A 12,121-nucleotide genomic window follows, 5' to 3' on the forward strand; every position below is an offset into this window, starting at 1 on the left:
GAAGGGAGAGGGGGAGAGAGAGAGAGAAACACCGATGCAAGAGAACATCAATTGGCCGCCTCCCGCACACCCCCCGCTGGGGATCTGGCCCACAACCTGGGCATGTGCCCTGACTGGGAATCGAACCAGCAACCTCTTGGTGCATGGGTCGACACTCAACCACTGAGCCACACCAGCCAGGCTGAAAAGTGTTTTGATGAGTAAGTAGTGAGCTGAGTCTTGAAGTTGCGTCTTCTAGGTCCTCACCAGGAGGTCCAATAATAACTCAGACACGAGCCCTCTTACTGTGTGCCAAGCATTGCTCTAAATGCTATATGTGTGATTTCGTTGAATTCTTACAGTGGTCCTCTGAGAAGTTGTTGCTGATTCACAGGTTGAACAGTTTGCCCAAGGTGATATAAAGTGTCTGTTGGAATTTAACAACTTTCTGAGCCTACACATACGTAGTCAAAAGGAGATATTGTCAGAGGTTGGAAAATTGGGTTCATAATGAATGCGAACACTCATATCTTTTTACTTAGGGGAAGAAACTTACTTAGATTTAAGACCATATCCTGAAATTATAGAATCACGCTTGCCATTCACTGGCATAAAAACAGATTATATGTCTTATGGTTTTTAGGAACCTTGATTCTGGAAGCATCTATATGAACTCTTAATTGTTCTAGGGATTACATAGCGAGTCTGGAATGGAGGTGTGAACAGTATCCATGTGTCACTAATGCATGAAGACAGAACTATGGCTGTGTGACTAACCTCCACAAGGCATCAGTCCATGTGCGTTTGGCACCAGTTCATCAGTTGCACGGAGGACCTGTCACAGGCAAGACTGAAGGGGCAGTGCTTAACTGTTACCGTCACCACCTGCTGGAGAAGGGGCCGCGCTGTCCTCACTGACAGGAAGCTCTCTCAGCCGCATTTACACCTGCACATCCTGCACCTCATGCTAGCGACCTAACTCTGCCTGTTTCTTGCTTCTGACATGCTTCAAGGAAGCCGGTGCCCATTACACAGCTGGGCCCGGGGGTGGTGTGCTTGGTGGCAGGCTCAGCGCTGTGTCGCAGATACGGCGGTTCTGTATGCTGTCCACGCCCAGTCGGATCAGAGTGACCGGGCTTCTAGGATTCTGCCATTTTGCGCTTCAGTCACAATAGCTCATCAGGTTTTGCCATTGAATGTATAACACTAGCCCTGGCTGGTTTGGCTCAGCAGTCGGAGCATCAGCCCTCAGACCAAAGAGTCTCAGGTTCGATTCCGATCAAGGACATGTACCTCGGTTGTGGTTCATCCCCGCCCTGGTCGGGGTCAAGCGGGAGGCAACCAATCAGTGTGTCTCTTGTCGCATGGATGTTTCTCGCTCTCTCTTTCTCCATCTCTCTCTCCCTCTGTTTGAAAATAAATGGAAAAATATCAAGTGAGGAGTTAAAGAAAAATATATAAAACTAGTCTGATTGTTCGAAAGCCTACTTAAAGCTCTGAATGGAGGTGAAAGATACTGGGGTCTTGTTATTCATCAAACACATTTATATTGAGTAAATGATAGTAGTAATAGTAGTAGTAATTGCCAGATATTAAGCACTCGTGTATTAAACGCTATTCTAAGCATTTATGTATTTTCTCATTTAATCATCAGAATCCTGTGAGTTAGGTATGATGATCCTCCTTTTACAGATAGAGAATCTGTTACAGAGAAGTTCGCCCAAATGTTAATATATGAAAAAAGTCAGAATTTGAACTCGGGTCTGTCTCCAAAGGGCACCTTCTTGTTCACTGTACTTGATAGTTACCTGCCGGTTCCAGAAACTGCACTGTGTACTGGGGATACAAGGATAAAAGTGGGGTAGTACTGTTCTCAGTCAAGAAGGTAACAATTCAGCCCGCCCAGTGTGGCTCAGTGGGTGAGTGTCGACCATTGCACCCAGAGGTCGCTGGTTCGATTCCCCATCAGGGCACGTGCCCAGGTTGTGGGCCTGATCCCCGGTGGTGGGCATGCAGGAGGCGGCCAATTGATGTTCTCTCTCAACTTGGGTCCAAATTCATGAACGATGCCGCTGCCTGACAGAAGGCAACTGGAACAGACAAACTGAAGACCCCAGGCAGGACGTCTGGTTTGACTCCTTTGATTCTGTCTGTATTCATGGCACATATTTGCTGTGCCACGTGGGTCGCGCCGGCTGTCAGTGGGCCTCGTGTCTGATTTGCACAGTGAGTGTGCCACCCCTAAGACTGGGAGACTCACGGGTGCTGGCGCTGAAAGGACGGTTTCCGCAGCGTGGGTAAAGGTGGTCTCTTTGCCTTATGCTATTTCTGTCTCGAAGATTCTGTAACACTTACATCTGTGCTGCTTACTCCCTGGAGTATTGGTTTGCTAACACGGCAAGGTGCTCTTCGATGCGGGGCTTTACAGCAATACGAAGGCTGGGGTCCGTGGAAATCTAACATGCCCGTCAACGGGGACAGGCGCTGTTCGCCGGCTGCCCCCCTCCAGGCTCTTTCATTTCCTGCAGGAGCTGGTTTGGCCTCACCACGTGCCTTTTTAGTGGATGGTTAGGTTTCTACGGAGCCTCAGGGAGGATTATTTGGAATAAGAGAAAAATCAATATTAATGTTTCTTCCCAGGTCCAAAAGAGACAGAGGTCTGGACTGTCACTCACACCCTGTGAGATCCACGTGTCTGTCCTTGTTTGCACTGGGTCCAGTCGGAGCCCTGGGTCTCGGAGGCCCGGGGCCCTGCTCGGGCTCCTTACCTCCCATCAGGGCCACTTTGTGATGGAGTGGACGTGGCTCTCCCTCTGCGGACGGTGCCTCCTGGCGGCTGGACCCGGCCTGTCGTCCTGTGGCAGCCTAGGGAGACTGCTCTCCTTTCCACCTCGGCGTCTGAGTGTGTTTCGCTCCTCGCCCTGTGCCTTCCACGAATCTCCTTTGTCCCCACACAGGTCAATATGAGGAACCATTCTTCAGTTTCAAGCACGCACAGCCTTTCTGGAGCTGTTTCCTGCCCTGAAGTAGAATAACGTTCCAGGCTAGTGAACTGTTTAGAAGACTTTAGGTCAGAGGCATTGTGTGAAGATATAATGGGAAAAAAGGAGATAAAATTCTTTGATTTGTCCTTAAAGATTAAACTCAACAGGCATTATCGCAGAGTGTAAGAAGAACTATAGTCTGTGAGAGGTGCCAGGAAAAATAATGCATTTCTCTTGTTCTCATGGTCTCACAATCAGCCAGGAATGCCTCAGGCCAGCGATTCTGTCATCTCAGGGCACACATAAGCTAATGACTAAAATTCTGCGGCACACCAAAAAATAGATTTTTTGCCAATGTAACCAAAAAAAAAAAAATTGGTATAGTTTGGATTCGTGCACACTGGACAGCTATTATTGCTGTGTTGGCTCTTGTCATTATTTTATTTGACAATCTAAGGGAATGGAGTCAGTGCCCCTAACCAAATAGTCAGGTCTTGGTATGTTTTAAAAATTCTTGCGACACACTGATTGAAAATCGCTGCCTCGGGCAAGTCCAGTGCGGGGAGGGGGTGTCTGCGGGCCGGAGGAGGGAGGCAGAGCGTCCCTGGAGCCCACACCCAGGCTCTGGCTCTGCAGCAGGTGCCTCTCCAGGGGCCGAGTCCCCCATTTGGTCCTCCCAGCAGCTCTAACTTGTGGAAGTGCAGGAAATGAGGCTTAGCGTCGTTGAGAAATGTGTTCCAGAGGAAACAGAAAGTGGAGGAATAAATTTTATGTCTCTGGGAAGCAGCAGGAAAGAGTATGGTTTCATGGAGATGAAAAATATTCATAAGCAGCATCTTAAAGTTAAGTTCTTTATAAAAATTTGAGCTTTGGTGGGGGTTTTTTTGCTTCATAACAATACATTCTTAAACAAATGTTATTGACCATCCAAGTCATAACCTGGGCAGTGAGTGGGACAAGCATCTCTCTTCTTCCCCAAAGAGTTACTCTTTATGACTAGGGTAATATAAGACATTTTGCAGGAGAGAAAAAGAGTAAGGAATGAGAGGGAGATGCTCTGAAGAACACTAAGAAGTTATGGTACCCATGGTCTTGTGATTAATAGGGGGAAAAGTGTAACAGGTGACCATTTAAATAACAAATAGTACTATAGGAAAGAAAGTAGGTTTTTGCCTCTTGTGCCCACTGGAAGCATTTTCTTTCTTTTTTTTTTTTTTTACCATAAATTTATTATCAATTACATGGCTAGCCGCTAGAAAAGTAAATGTAAATAAGATATCTTCACCTCACCCTTCAGGTCCCCCATCCTTATCTCTTTTTTCCTTCCTGGTAATGAATTTCATCTACTTCTCTCCACCCCAGTTTTTTAAAAGTCCCCTCTACTTGCCCTTCTTCCCCTGTGGGAGTGGACAAAGGTCCCTTCCCGGGGCAGCAGTGACAGGCTTGGCATTCCTGCACACAGCCTGAGGTATAAGGGTTCGCTGGTTGGGTGCCGTGTCTCAGGGAGTAGGCTGTGTTCCCAGCGCTGGGTATACACCTGGATGCCCGTCCGGGGTCGAATCTGAATGATGAGAACGGTGCCTCCGTTCTTCACAGTCCTAATTCTATAGGTCAGGGACCATCCAAGCCAGCATTTTGGCTTTCAGAAATCAATTGGCTTTGCTAGCTCAAACCCAAAATCTGGACCGAAAAGAAATAGTTCTTATTTGAGAACAAAAGAACCATTGCTTCTGAAATAGGAGGCAACATAAAAAGAACCTACCAAACATGTTTCGTAGAGAAGGCCCATCTTGTGTAGAAACATAGCAAAAGAACTTAAAACTAGGTTATAGATTGTTTGGAGGGTGGGAAGGGGTGTCTAAATAAATGGCTTGATAATTCTGGCTAAAGCTAGGACTGTCCGCAAGGAATAGCTGGGTGTTAAAAATGTGTCTCAGGAAAAGGAAAGAGGGATCAACAATCATGAAATTTTGATTTGGAGCCATTGGATTAGATAAGGAGGAGAGGACATCTCTATCCTAAGAAAATCCAAATTAGATGCTAATAACACAGCAAACACTTGAGCATGGGATGATCACATATCCAGTCCAGAAACTGCTAGGTTTGTTGATAGATAATTTACTTAACAAACACTTGTAAAGTGCCTACTGTGTACAAAACAGTAGGGTGGGGGAAGGTTCGCTTTTATAGGTGTGCAGCTAATTCACGGGAATGAATGAAAAGTAGGTACTGCAGCGCGGGGGAATCGAGGAGGCTGAGGATGAGCCGGCCGACACTGAGTTCTCCCTGGGAACTGTGGTTCTGCGGTGTCTGACGCATTTGAATTGTACCCCAGTGCTGGGCTCGATAGTAGCGTATCCCACGGGCATTTGACAGGAGGAAAGAAGTGATTGAAGGGGCTGCTGCCACAGCCCCCCTGGACTCTGAAAGCCCTATTAGCTCTTAATGTCACAGTCCTCATCAGTATTTCCATTCTTACTTGCGAAAAAATGTCATCCAGGCAACAAAATCGAAGGATCTCAAAATTATTTGCAAAACCTAATAACACACTGTTCTAGTGCTATTACGACCGTTTTCTAAATAAGAACACTGAAGATTGGCAGTGAAATCACTTTACCCCGGTTGAAGCAGGGCTCATTCTGTGGTGCCTGGCACGTCTCTGAATAGGAAGGGGAGTCAGAAAAAACGATTGCCCCGAAATGTGATCTCCCGAAATGTTTTCCAGCGAGAGACATCTCGTGGGATCATTCCTCATTGTCTTTTTCCATCTTCTAAAAAGTTTGAATTCACAGAGTTAACCTTTCTTTTCCTGCTGTGATAACCATCTTTCCCTTTTCAATTTATCACTTTGATGACAGCTGACACCAGTCTAAGCTAATATTGTAGCCATTGTAGATAATATTGCAGCCGCACAAGGACATCCTCATATGAACCAATTAAAGAAGTCACAGCAAGTTCCCACTGAAAGTGCAGCAGCTGCATCCTTGAAAACAGATGCTCTTCTGGGTCTGAATGAGTCCAATTTTGCCTAATTTTAAGACCTAAACAGATTTCAGTCTGGTTAATATTAGGATGTGGAACCACTTGAGACATCCTAATGACCTAGGCTGATTGCTTCTCCATGACAGTTAGGATGTCGGTTTTCCTTGTGAGGATGCTGGGTGTTTGATGTGCCAGGATTTTATGTCAGTGGAAAAGAGAGGCGACCCCCACGTCCCAGGTGCAGCAAGATGGCCTCGTGGAATCAAAGTGGCTTCTAAAGGCAGCCCAGTTGTTGGGAACAGTGCCTGGGCTGTAAGGATTGACCAGACTTACTTCGAACTGCATCCTTGCCAGATTTCAAGAGCCCAGGAACCCAGCTGCAAGGAACTGCTCCCTCCCCACTCTGTCCCTAGAACATGCTCTCGAAACGAAGGAGAAAGCTATAGCCGTCAATGGCAAGTTGTTCCTTGTCTTTCCTAATCGTTATTAATCTGCTATTATGTGAATTATTTGTCATGTTATGTTGCTTAATTAAATCATTTGTTCTGTTTAATATAAAAAGCTTTGATTTTTACCAAAAATGAACATAGCCAAATCTGTGTCTTGGATAAATAACTGTAATTCACATTTAATTAGCCAAATATGGAGGGTTGCATTAAGGTAGGGACAAGGTATGAGGCAAAGGCCTCGGGGGGGGGACTGTTCAGTAGTCCACAGAAGAGACGAGGACTAACCCAAGAAAATGACAGTAGGTATAGAAAAGGCCAGTATATTAAGAAAACATTTACGAAATAAAGTGGGCAGAAATTAGTCTTTGTTGAGGGGAGTGGGGGAGAAAAGAGATTCAAAGATCACGCCAATGTTTGCAGCTGAGATTCCTAAGTTGATAAGCCACTGACAGAAAGGGAATTCGGGATACAGAGCAGATGCTAGAGAGAGAGATAATGAGTTTAGTTTTGAGCGCATTGCATTTGAGATGCCTATGGGATGTACTGGTAAAGATACTGGCCAACAGTTGATCAAATAGAGTTTAGGAGTCATCAATTCCTAGATAATAGCAAAAACCATGAAAATGGATGAGCTCACTCGGCGAGAACGTATAGCATGACGAGTAAGGGAGACCAACAGAAAAAAACCTTTAGGGACAGCAGCATCCGTGGGTGGGCGGAAGGAAGCTGTGAAATAGTGTCACAGCAGCGAAAGGACAGCCGGGAAGGTGGGGCCCTACAAGGCAAAAGAAAACAGACTTTCGAGGGGGAAACGGCCATTTGTGTTGAATGAGATCAATACTGGAAATCGCCCCATGGACTTGACAGTGAGGCCATCATCGGTGATGAGCATCGGAATAATTATTTAGTAAAGAGGCGAAGGCAGGGATCAGATTATGGCACATGGAAGATTTCATGGAGGCAAGGCTGCAGAGGAAGCAAGTGCTGACAGTGCTGTTGAAGCCGTGGTGAGCATCCCAGGGCAAGAGCGGAGTAACGGGGAATAGGCAGGACAGGGCCGGGGAGGCAGCGGAACCTTGGGGACGTGCTGAGAATGGAGAGGAGCTGGCCGAGCACGAGCGAAGGATGAACAAGAGGTCTGAGGACTTTTTTGAGACCAAAATCCAGAAAATTGTGATGACAACAATCCATGCTTTTGTGTTGTTTTGTTTCTTTGTCAAAAGATGAGCTGCAGAATCAGCCCAGGGTTTGATCAAGTTGCCAGAGAAGAATCTCCTTAGAGTGTCATTGGCTATATGGTGACACATAGCCACCTCTAGCTACTAAGCAAAGCTGAGAGGAAAGACTTTCAGCTTTCCGGGGTCTCGCAGGGGTGGGGAACCTTCTATCTGCCAAGGGCCATTTGGATATTTATAACATCAGTCAAGGGCCATACAAAATTATCAACTTAAAAACTAGCCGGCTGTATTTGGGCAGGCATGGGATGCAGCTGGTATTGACTTCATGGGCATCATATGGACATTCTCCACCCCGCTCGTGGAGTGAGCACAGGAGAACTGGAAATATCTGTCGGTTCACCTAACAAGCAATGTTTGCCCCAGAGACCAAGATTCAGCGTCCTCATAGCCCAGTCAGTTTAGTATAGAAAGCCATGGTTCCATTGCCACAGATAGTTAGCTAGGAGTCGCAAAGGTGTCTGTCTGTATGCAGCGACCATCAGAGGGACAAGGACATTGTGAATGATCTGACGTGCCCAAACCCCAGTATTACAAAAACAGCTCAAAATGCATGCCTAAATAAAATGATTAGTCTGGTATTTTTAAAGCGCACAGTATGGGTGTGTCTGCCGATATGAAGCAATCCCTGAGATAAATAGACAACCAGGTAGCCTGTAAAAGAGTTTGTGTGTGTGTGTGTGTGAACCTCCTATCTTGACTGTGATCTCCCAAACAGCAGATTCCGCCAGCCTTGCTTTTTTGGTAAATTTCCATTTGACATTTAGGAGCCTGTTCGTTGTCCGTGTTGTCGTCGTTTGCCATGCTCAGCATTTCTTGGCTCAGGGTGTTCCTTCTCGTTAAGAAAACTTCGTGAACTTCACTGAGCCCTCCAGAATTCACGAGCCAGCTTTTCAGCAGAACTCTGGGCACGATTCTTCATGTTGCTTCACCAAAATGTTGTTTTTGCTATAGATTACAGTCCAGTGAAGTGGACAGTGGGCTGTTATCGGAACTGTTTTTACCTCGCTTAGTGCAAATTTTATCTTGCCATCGATTTATTCTACTTGTTTTTTAATGGCACAGCTTGGCAGAGGTCAGCTGCTACACGTAATGAAATTATATATTTCTGTAATAAGAAGGCGTTTTTGTTTTTTACTGTCTTGGTGGAATTTGTCCAGAATGCCTTTGATGGAGTTTGGGATACTAGTTCAGTAGTCCCCTTGTCATGGTTTGTTACCTGCAGGGAACTGCAGTCCAAAGGTATTTAATAGAAAATTCCAGAAATAAACAATTCAGAAGTTTTACAGTGCACACTGTTCTGAGTATCGTGAAATCTCACGCCGCCCTGTTCCGTCCCACCCGGGCTGTGACTCATCTCTTCCTCCAGTGAATCCCCGCTGTCTGCTCCCTCACCTAGACTAGCCTTCTCTGCCACCAGATCAGGTGTCGTGGTGCCCAGGGCTTGTGTTCAAGTCACCCTGACTCTGCTGACTCACCAAAGCACAAGAGTAGTGCTGCTGGCAATTTGGATGCCAAAGAGAGGCTGTGAAGTGCTTCCTTGAAGTGAAACGGTGTGAACATGGAGGAAAACAGAGTGTGTCCAGGGTTCGGAGCCACTCATGGTTTCAGGCATCCACTGGGGATCGTGGAACGTATCCACCGAGAACTTCCAACCTCAGACCATGCGTGTGATTTCTTCAGGATCTGGTTTCTGCCTCTCTTGGTGGACACATGGCAGCTCTCATGCCAGTTAGTGCCACACGACAGGAATCCAGGAGCTCGAAAGCCCTAAAATGCTTTGAAATATTCGATCAGTGTTACTTACAGTTGCTTCCATCCAGCCTGCCGAATGAAGACATCGCGGAGGCGGCCATCTCCCCTCGCGGTGGAGCATGCGTGGTGGCCTCCGAGGGGAGGCCCCGTCCCTAGCTCCTCACATCCAGTTAGTGACCGTCTTCCGTGATGCCAAGGCCGCTGGTCATCTCAGTCTACATCACTCCGCTCCCTTCCGCCTTACACATCACTTCCTCGAAACAAAAGTCTTTTTATTTTTTTCATGTTTGCTGTGCTAATATATTGAAGTCTGGTTCCATAGGGGAGAACTTATACGTCCTGACTGTCTCTCGAGTCCCTTCTCTGGGCTTGACAAGAGTGTAGGAATTGATGCAGTACTGCAAGCCCATAACTGTAGACCCTGCGGCCACCAGAGATTGACTCCCTGCCCTCGCGGGAGACGACCACCTCCCGACTCCCGACTCCCGACTCCCGACTCCCGACTCCCGACTCCCGACTCCCGACTCCCGACTCCCTTCTCCCGACTCCCGACGTTTAGGCAGTAGGGCTCCGCCACGTCCAAAGGACACTGCATCCTCTGATAAGGAGAAGACTTTTCAGATGGAAAAGCAAACTATGCCGATGAGTGGAAATAGAACTGTAAGAGGGATGGAATTATCTATTAAGTAACTTGTTGCTATACCTAACCTGGACAAATCATGGGCTAATGGATAATTATTATGATTTGTGTTTATTATTTATGTTAACATTGAGTGAGTTTTATGTGTTATTGGTCTAAGAGTTTTATCTACATTAACCTATTCCATACTCCCAACAAACCCATGCTCTTGATACTGTTATTTCCATTTTACAGAAAAAGAAACTGAGACAGACAAAATTTAAGGAATTAGTTCTTGATCACATAGTAAGTAGAGGCCCTAGCGAACTAAAAGTACTTTTGAATGTATTGCCCAATTACTGTTGGTGACCTGCAAGAAATTGTGGGGAACTGGGCATACAGCAGGAGTCTAGACAGAAACAAATGTAGTTCACATGTTCGCTGTTCAGTATTTTCCTGAAGACAATGTCCAAGTGCTAGTAAGTATTTTATCAATGATTTGGGAAAGATATAGAAGGTAGCTTTATAAAATTTTCCAAAAAGACCTTTGTAGGACTTTTAGTTGACTGTAAGCTCTACATGAATTCGAGGAGAATGTGCTATCACTGCCCCTGCCCCCCGAGTCCCTGAGGCTTCCACACAAGCAGCATGGCACTTAGAGTGGAGGGGGAGATACCTCTCTGGACAGGCCAGACCACTCTAAAGTATTTATGATGTTTGGTCCTGCATCCCACATTTCTTTTTTTTTTTTTTATCCTCACCCGAGGACATTTTTCCATTTTTTGTTCAGGTAGAGTAGGAGGGGGAGAGAGGAACAGAGAGAGAGAGAAACATCGACGTGAAGGGACACATTGAGTGGCTGCCACCCACACGACTGACCAGAGCCGGGGACAAACTGCAACCGAGGTACATGCCCTTAGCGGGAACCGAACCCGGGTCTCTCGGGACCATAGGCCGACGCTCTAACCGCTGAGCCAAACCGGCCAGGGCTGCATCCCACATTTCAAGGGAGATACGAACAATCAGAATATTTTTGTTGGTGAAGTATGAGAACTGTAAAATTAATCAGTTCATTTGTTTGAAGAATAATTGAAAAATGGGGGACATTTAGCCTGGAAAAGGGAAGACTTTCAGGAAGCCAATGGGGATATCTCTAATGCTTGAAGTACGGACACGAGAATGACTGCGAAGTTGACGGAACCAGGGCCAGTGGTTAGGAGGTAATGACGACAGGCAGAAGAGGCTTCATGCAGGATGGTCAGGTCTTTCAGAGATGGAATCGGCTCCTCAAAAGGTATTGTGTTTCCTTTCTCAAACGTGTGCGGGTGTACAACCAGAGACTGAACAGCCACTGTGCCCGTGTTTAAATGACACAAGTGTAGACCACGTGCTTGGGCCAGGTGACTGTTAAGATCTCTTCCAGCTCTGAAATTCTGTTTGCAGCATCCTGCGAACAGATTCAAACAATCATCCCGGCGTCTGGGTTTAATCAAGGACAGAAATAGTCTATCCTGTCTTGTGCGTCTCATGCTGCCAACACTAGCATTAGCCAAATTGGTGAAAACAACATGATGAGCAACAAAATAACGTATCATTTCAAAAATAACAGTGGGCATCCAGTGAAATGATTGGTGTTTGTCTTCGCCCCTCCCTCCCTCAGTGCTGTCTCCTGCTCAAGATAGCCACATGAACATGGGTCTGCCCCCGGTGTCGGAGCAGATCATGCAGACCCTGAGCGAGCTCGCCAGGTCTTTCCAGGAGATGGCCGACCGCTGCTTGCTGGTGCTGCACCTGGAAGTCAGGTATGACTGAGCAACGCACGCGACTGGGACTGAAAGGCTCTGTGAGTCATGCCTCACTTGCTTATTTCTGGGGAGTATCACTATAATTTTTGCTTATTATTATGGTATCCTTTTTTTACACTGAAAGTGTTTTTTAGTGCTGTTCAGCCTCTCTGAAGGCTTTTGAGCACACGTTGCATTGTGAACATGGCGATTCAGTTTCCAAGGCCTGTGATATCAGAATGATTTGGATCTGAATGGTTAGTTGGTCTTAAGATAATTAGTTACGTTTACTAACCCTCAGTTTCCTCATCTTAAAAATAAGAACAATAATTTT

General features: G+C 46.2%; 1 protein-coding gene across 2 annotated transcripts in view; it reads left to right on the forward strand.

Moving 5' to 3' along the window:
- Positions 1–12,121, forward strand: part of EXOC4 (exocyst complex component 4) — a 761,664-nt gene that overhangs the window by 684,083 nt on the left and 65,460 nt on the right. The window contains exon 15 of one of the 2 annotated variants that reach the window (XM_036247077.1): positions 11,664–11,805. In XM_036247077.1, the coding sequence (XP_036102970.1) occupies positions 11,664–11,805 (142 nt within the window). Of the gene's footprint in view, positions 1–668; positions 695–11,663; positions 11,806–12,121 lie in introns of those variants that run through there. The other variant, XM_036247080.1, reaches the window with a different exon arrangement.

This window comes from Molossus molossus, unplaced genomic scaffold (genome assembly GCF_014108415.1).
Source record: "Molossus molossus isolate mMolMol1 unplaced genomic scaffold, mMolMol1.p scaffold_m16_p_7, whole genome shotgun sequence".
Taxonomy (NCBI): Eukaryota; Metazoa; Chordata; class Mammalia; order Chiroptera; family Molossidae; genus Molossus; species Molossus molossus.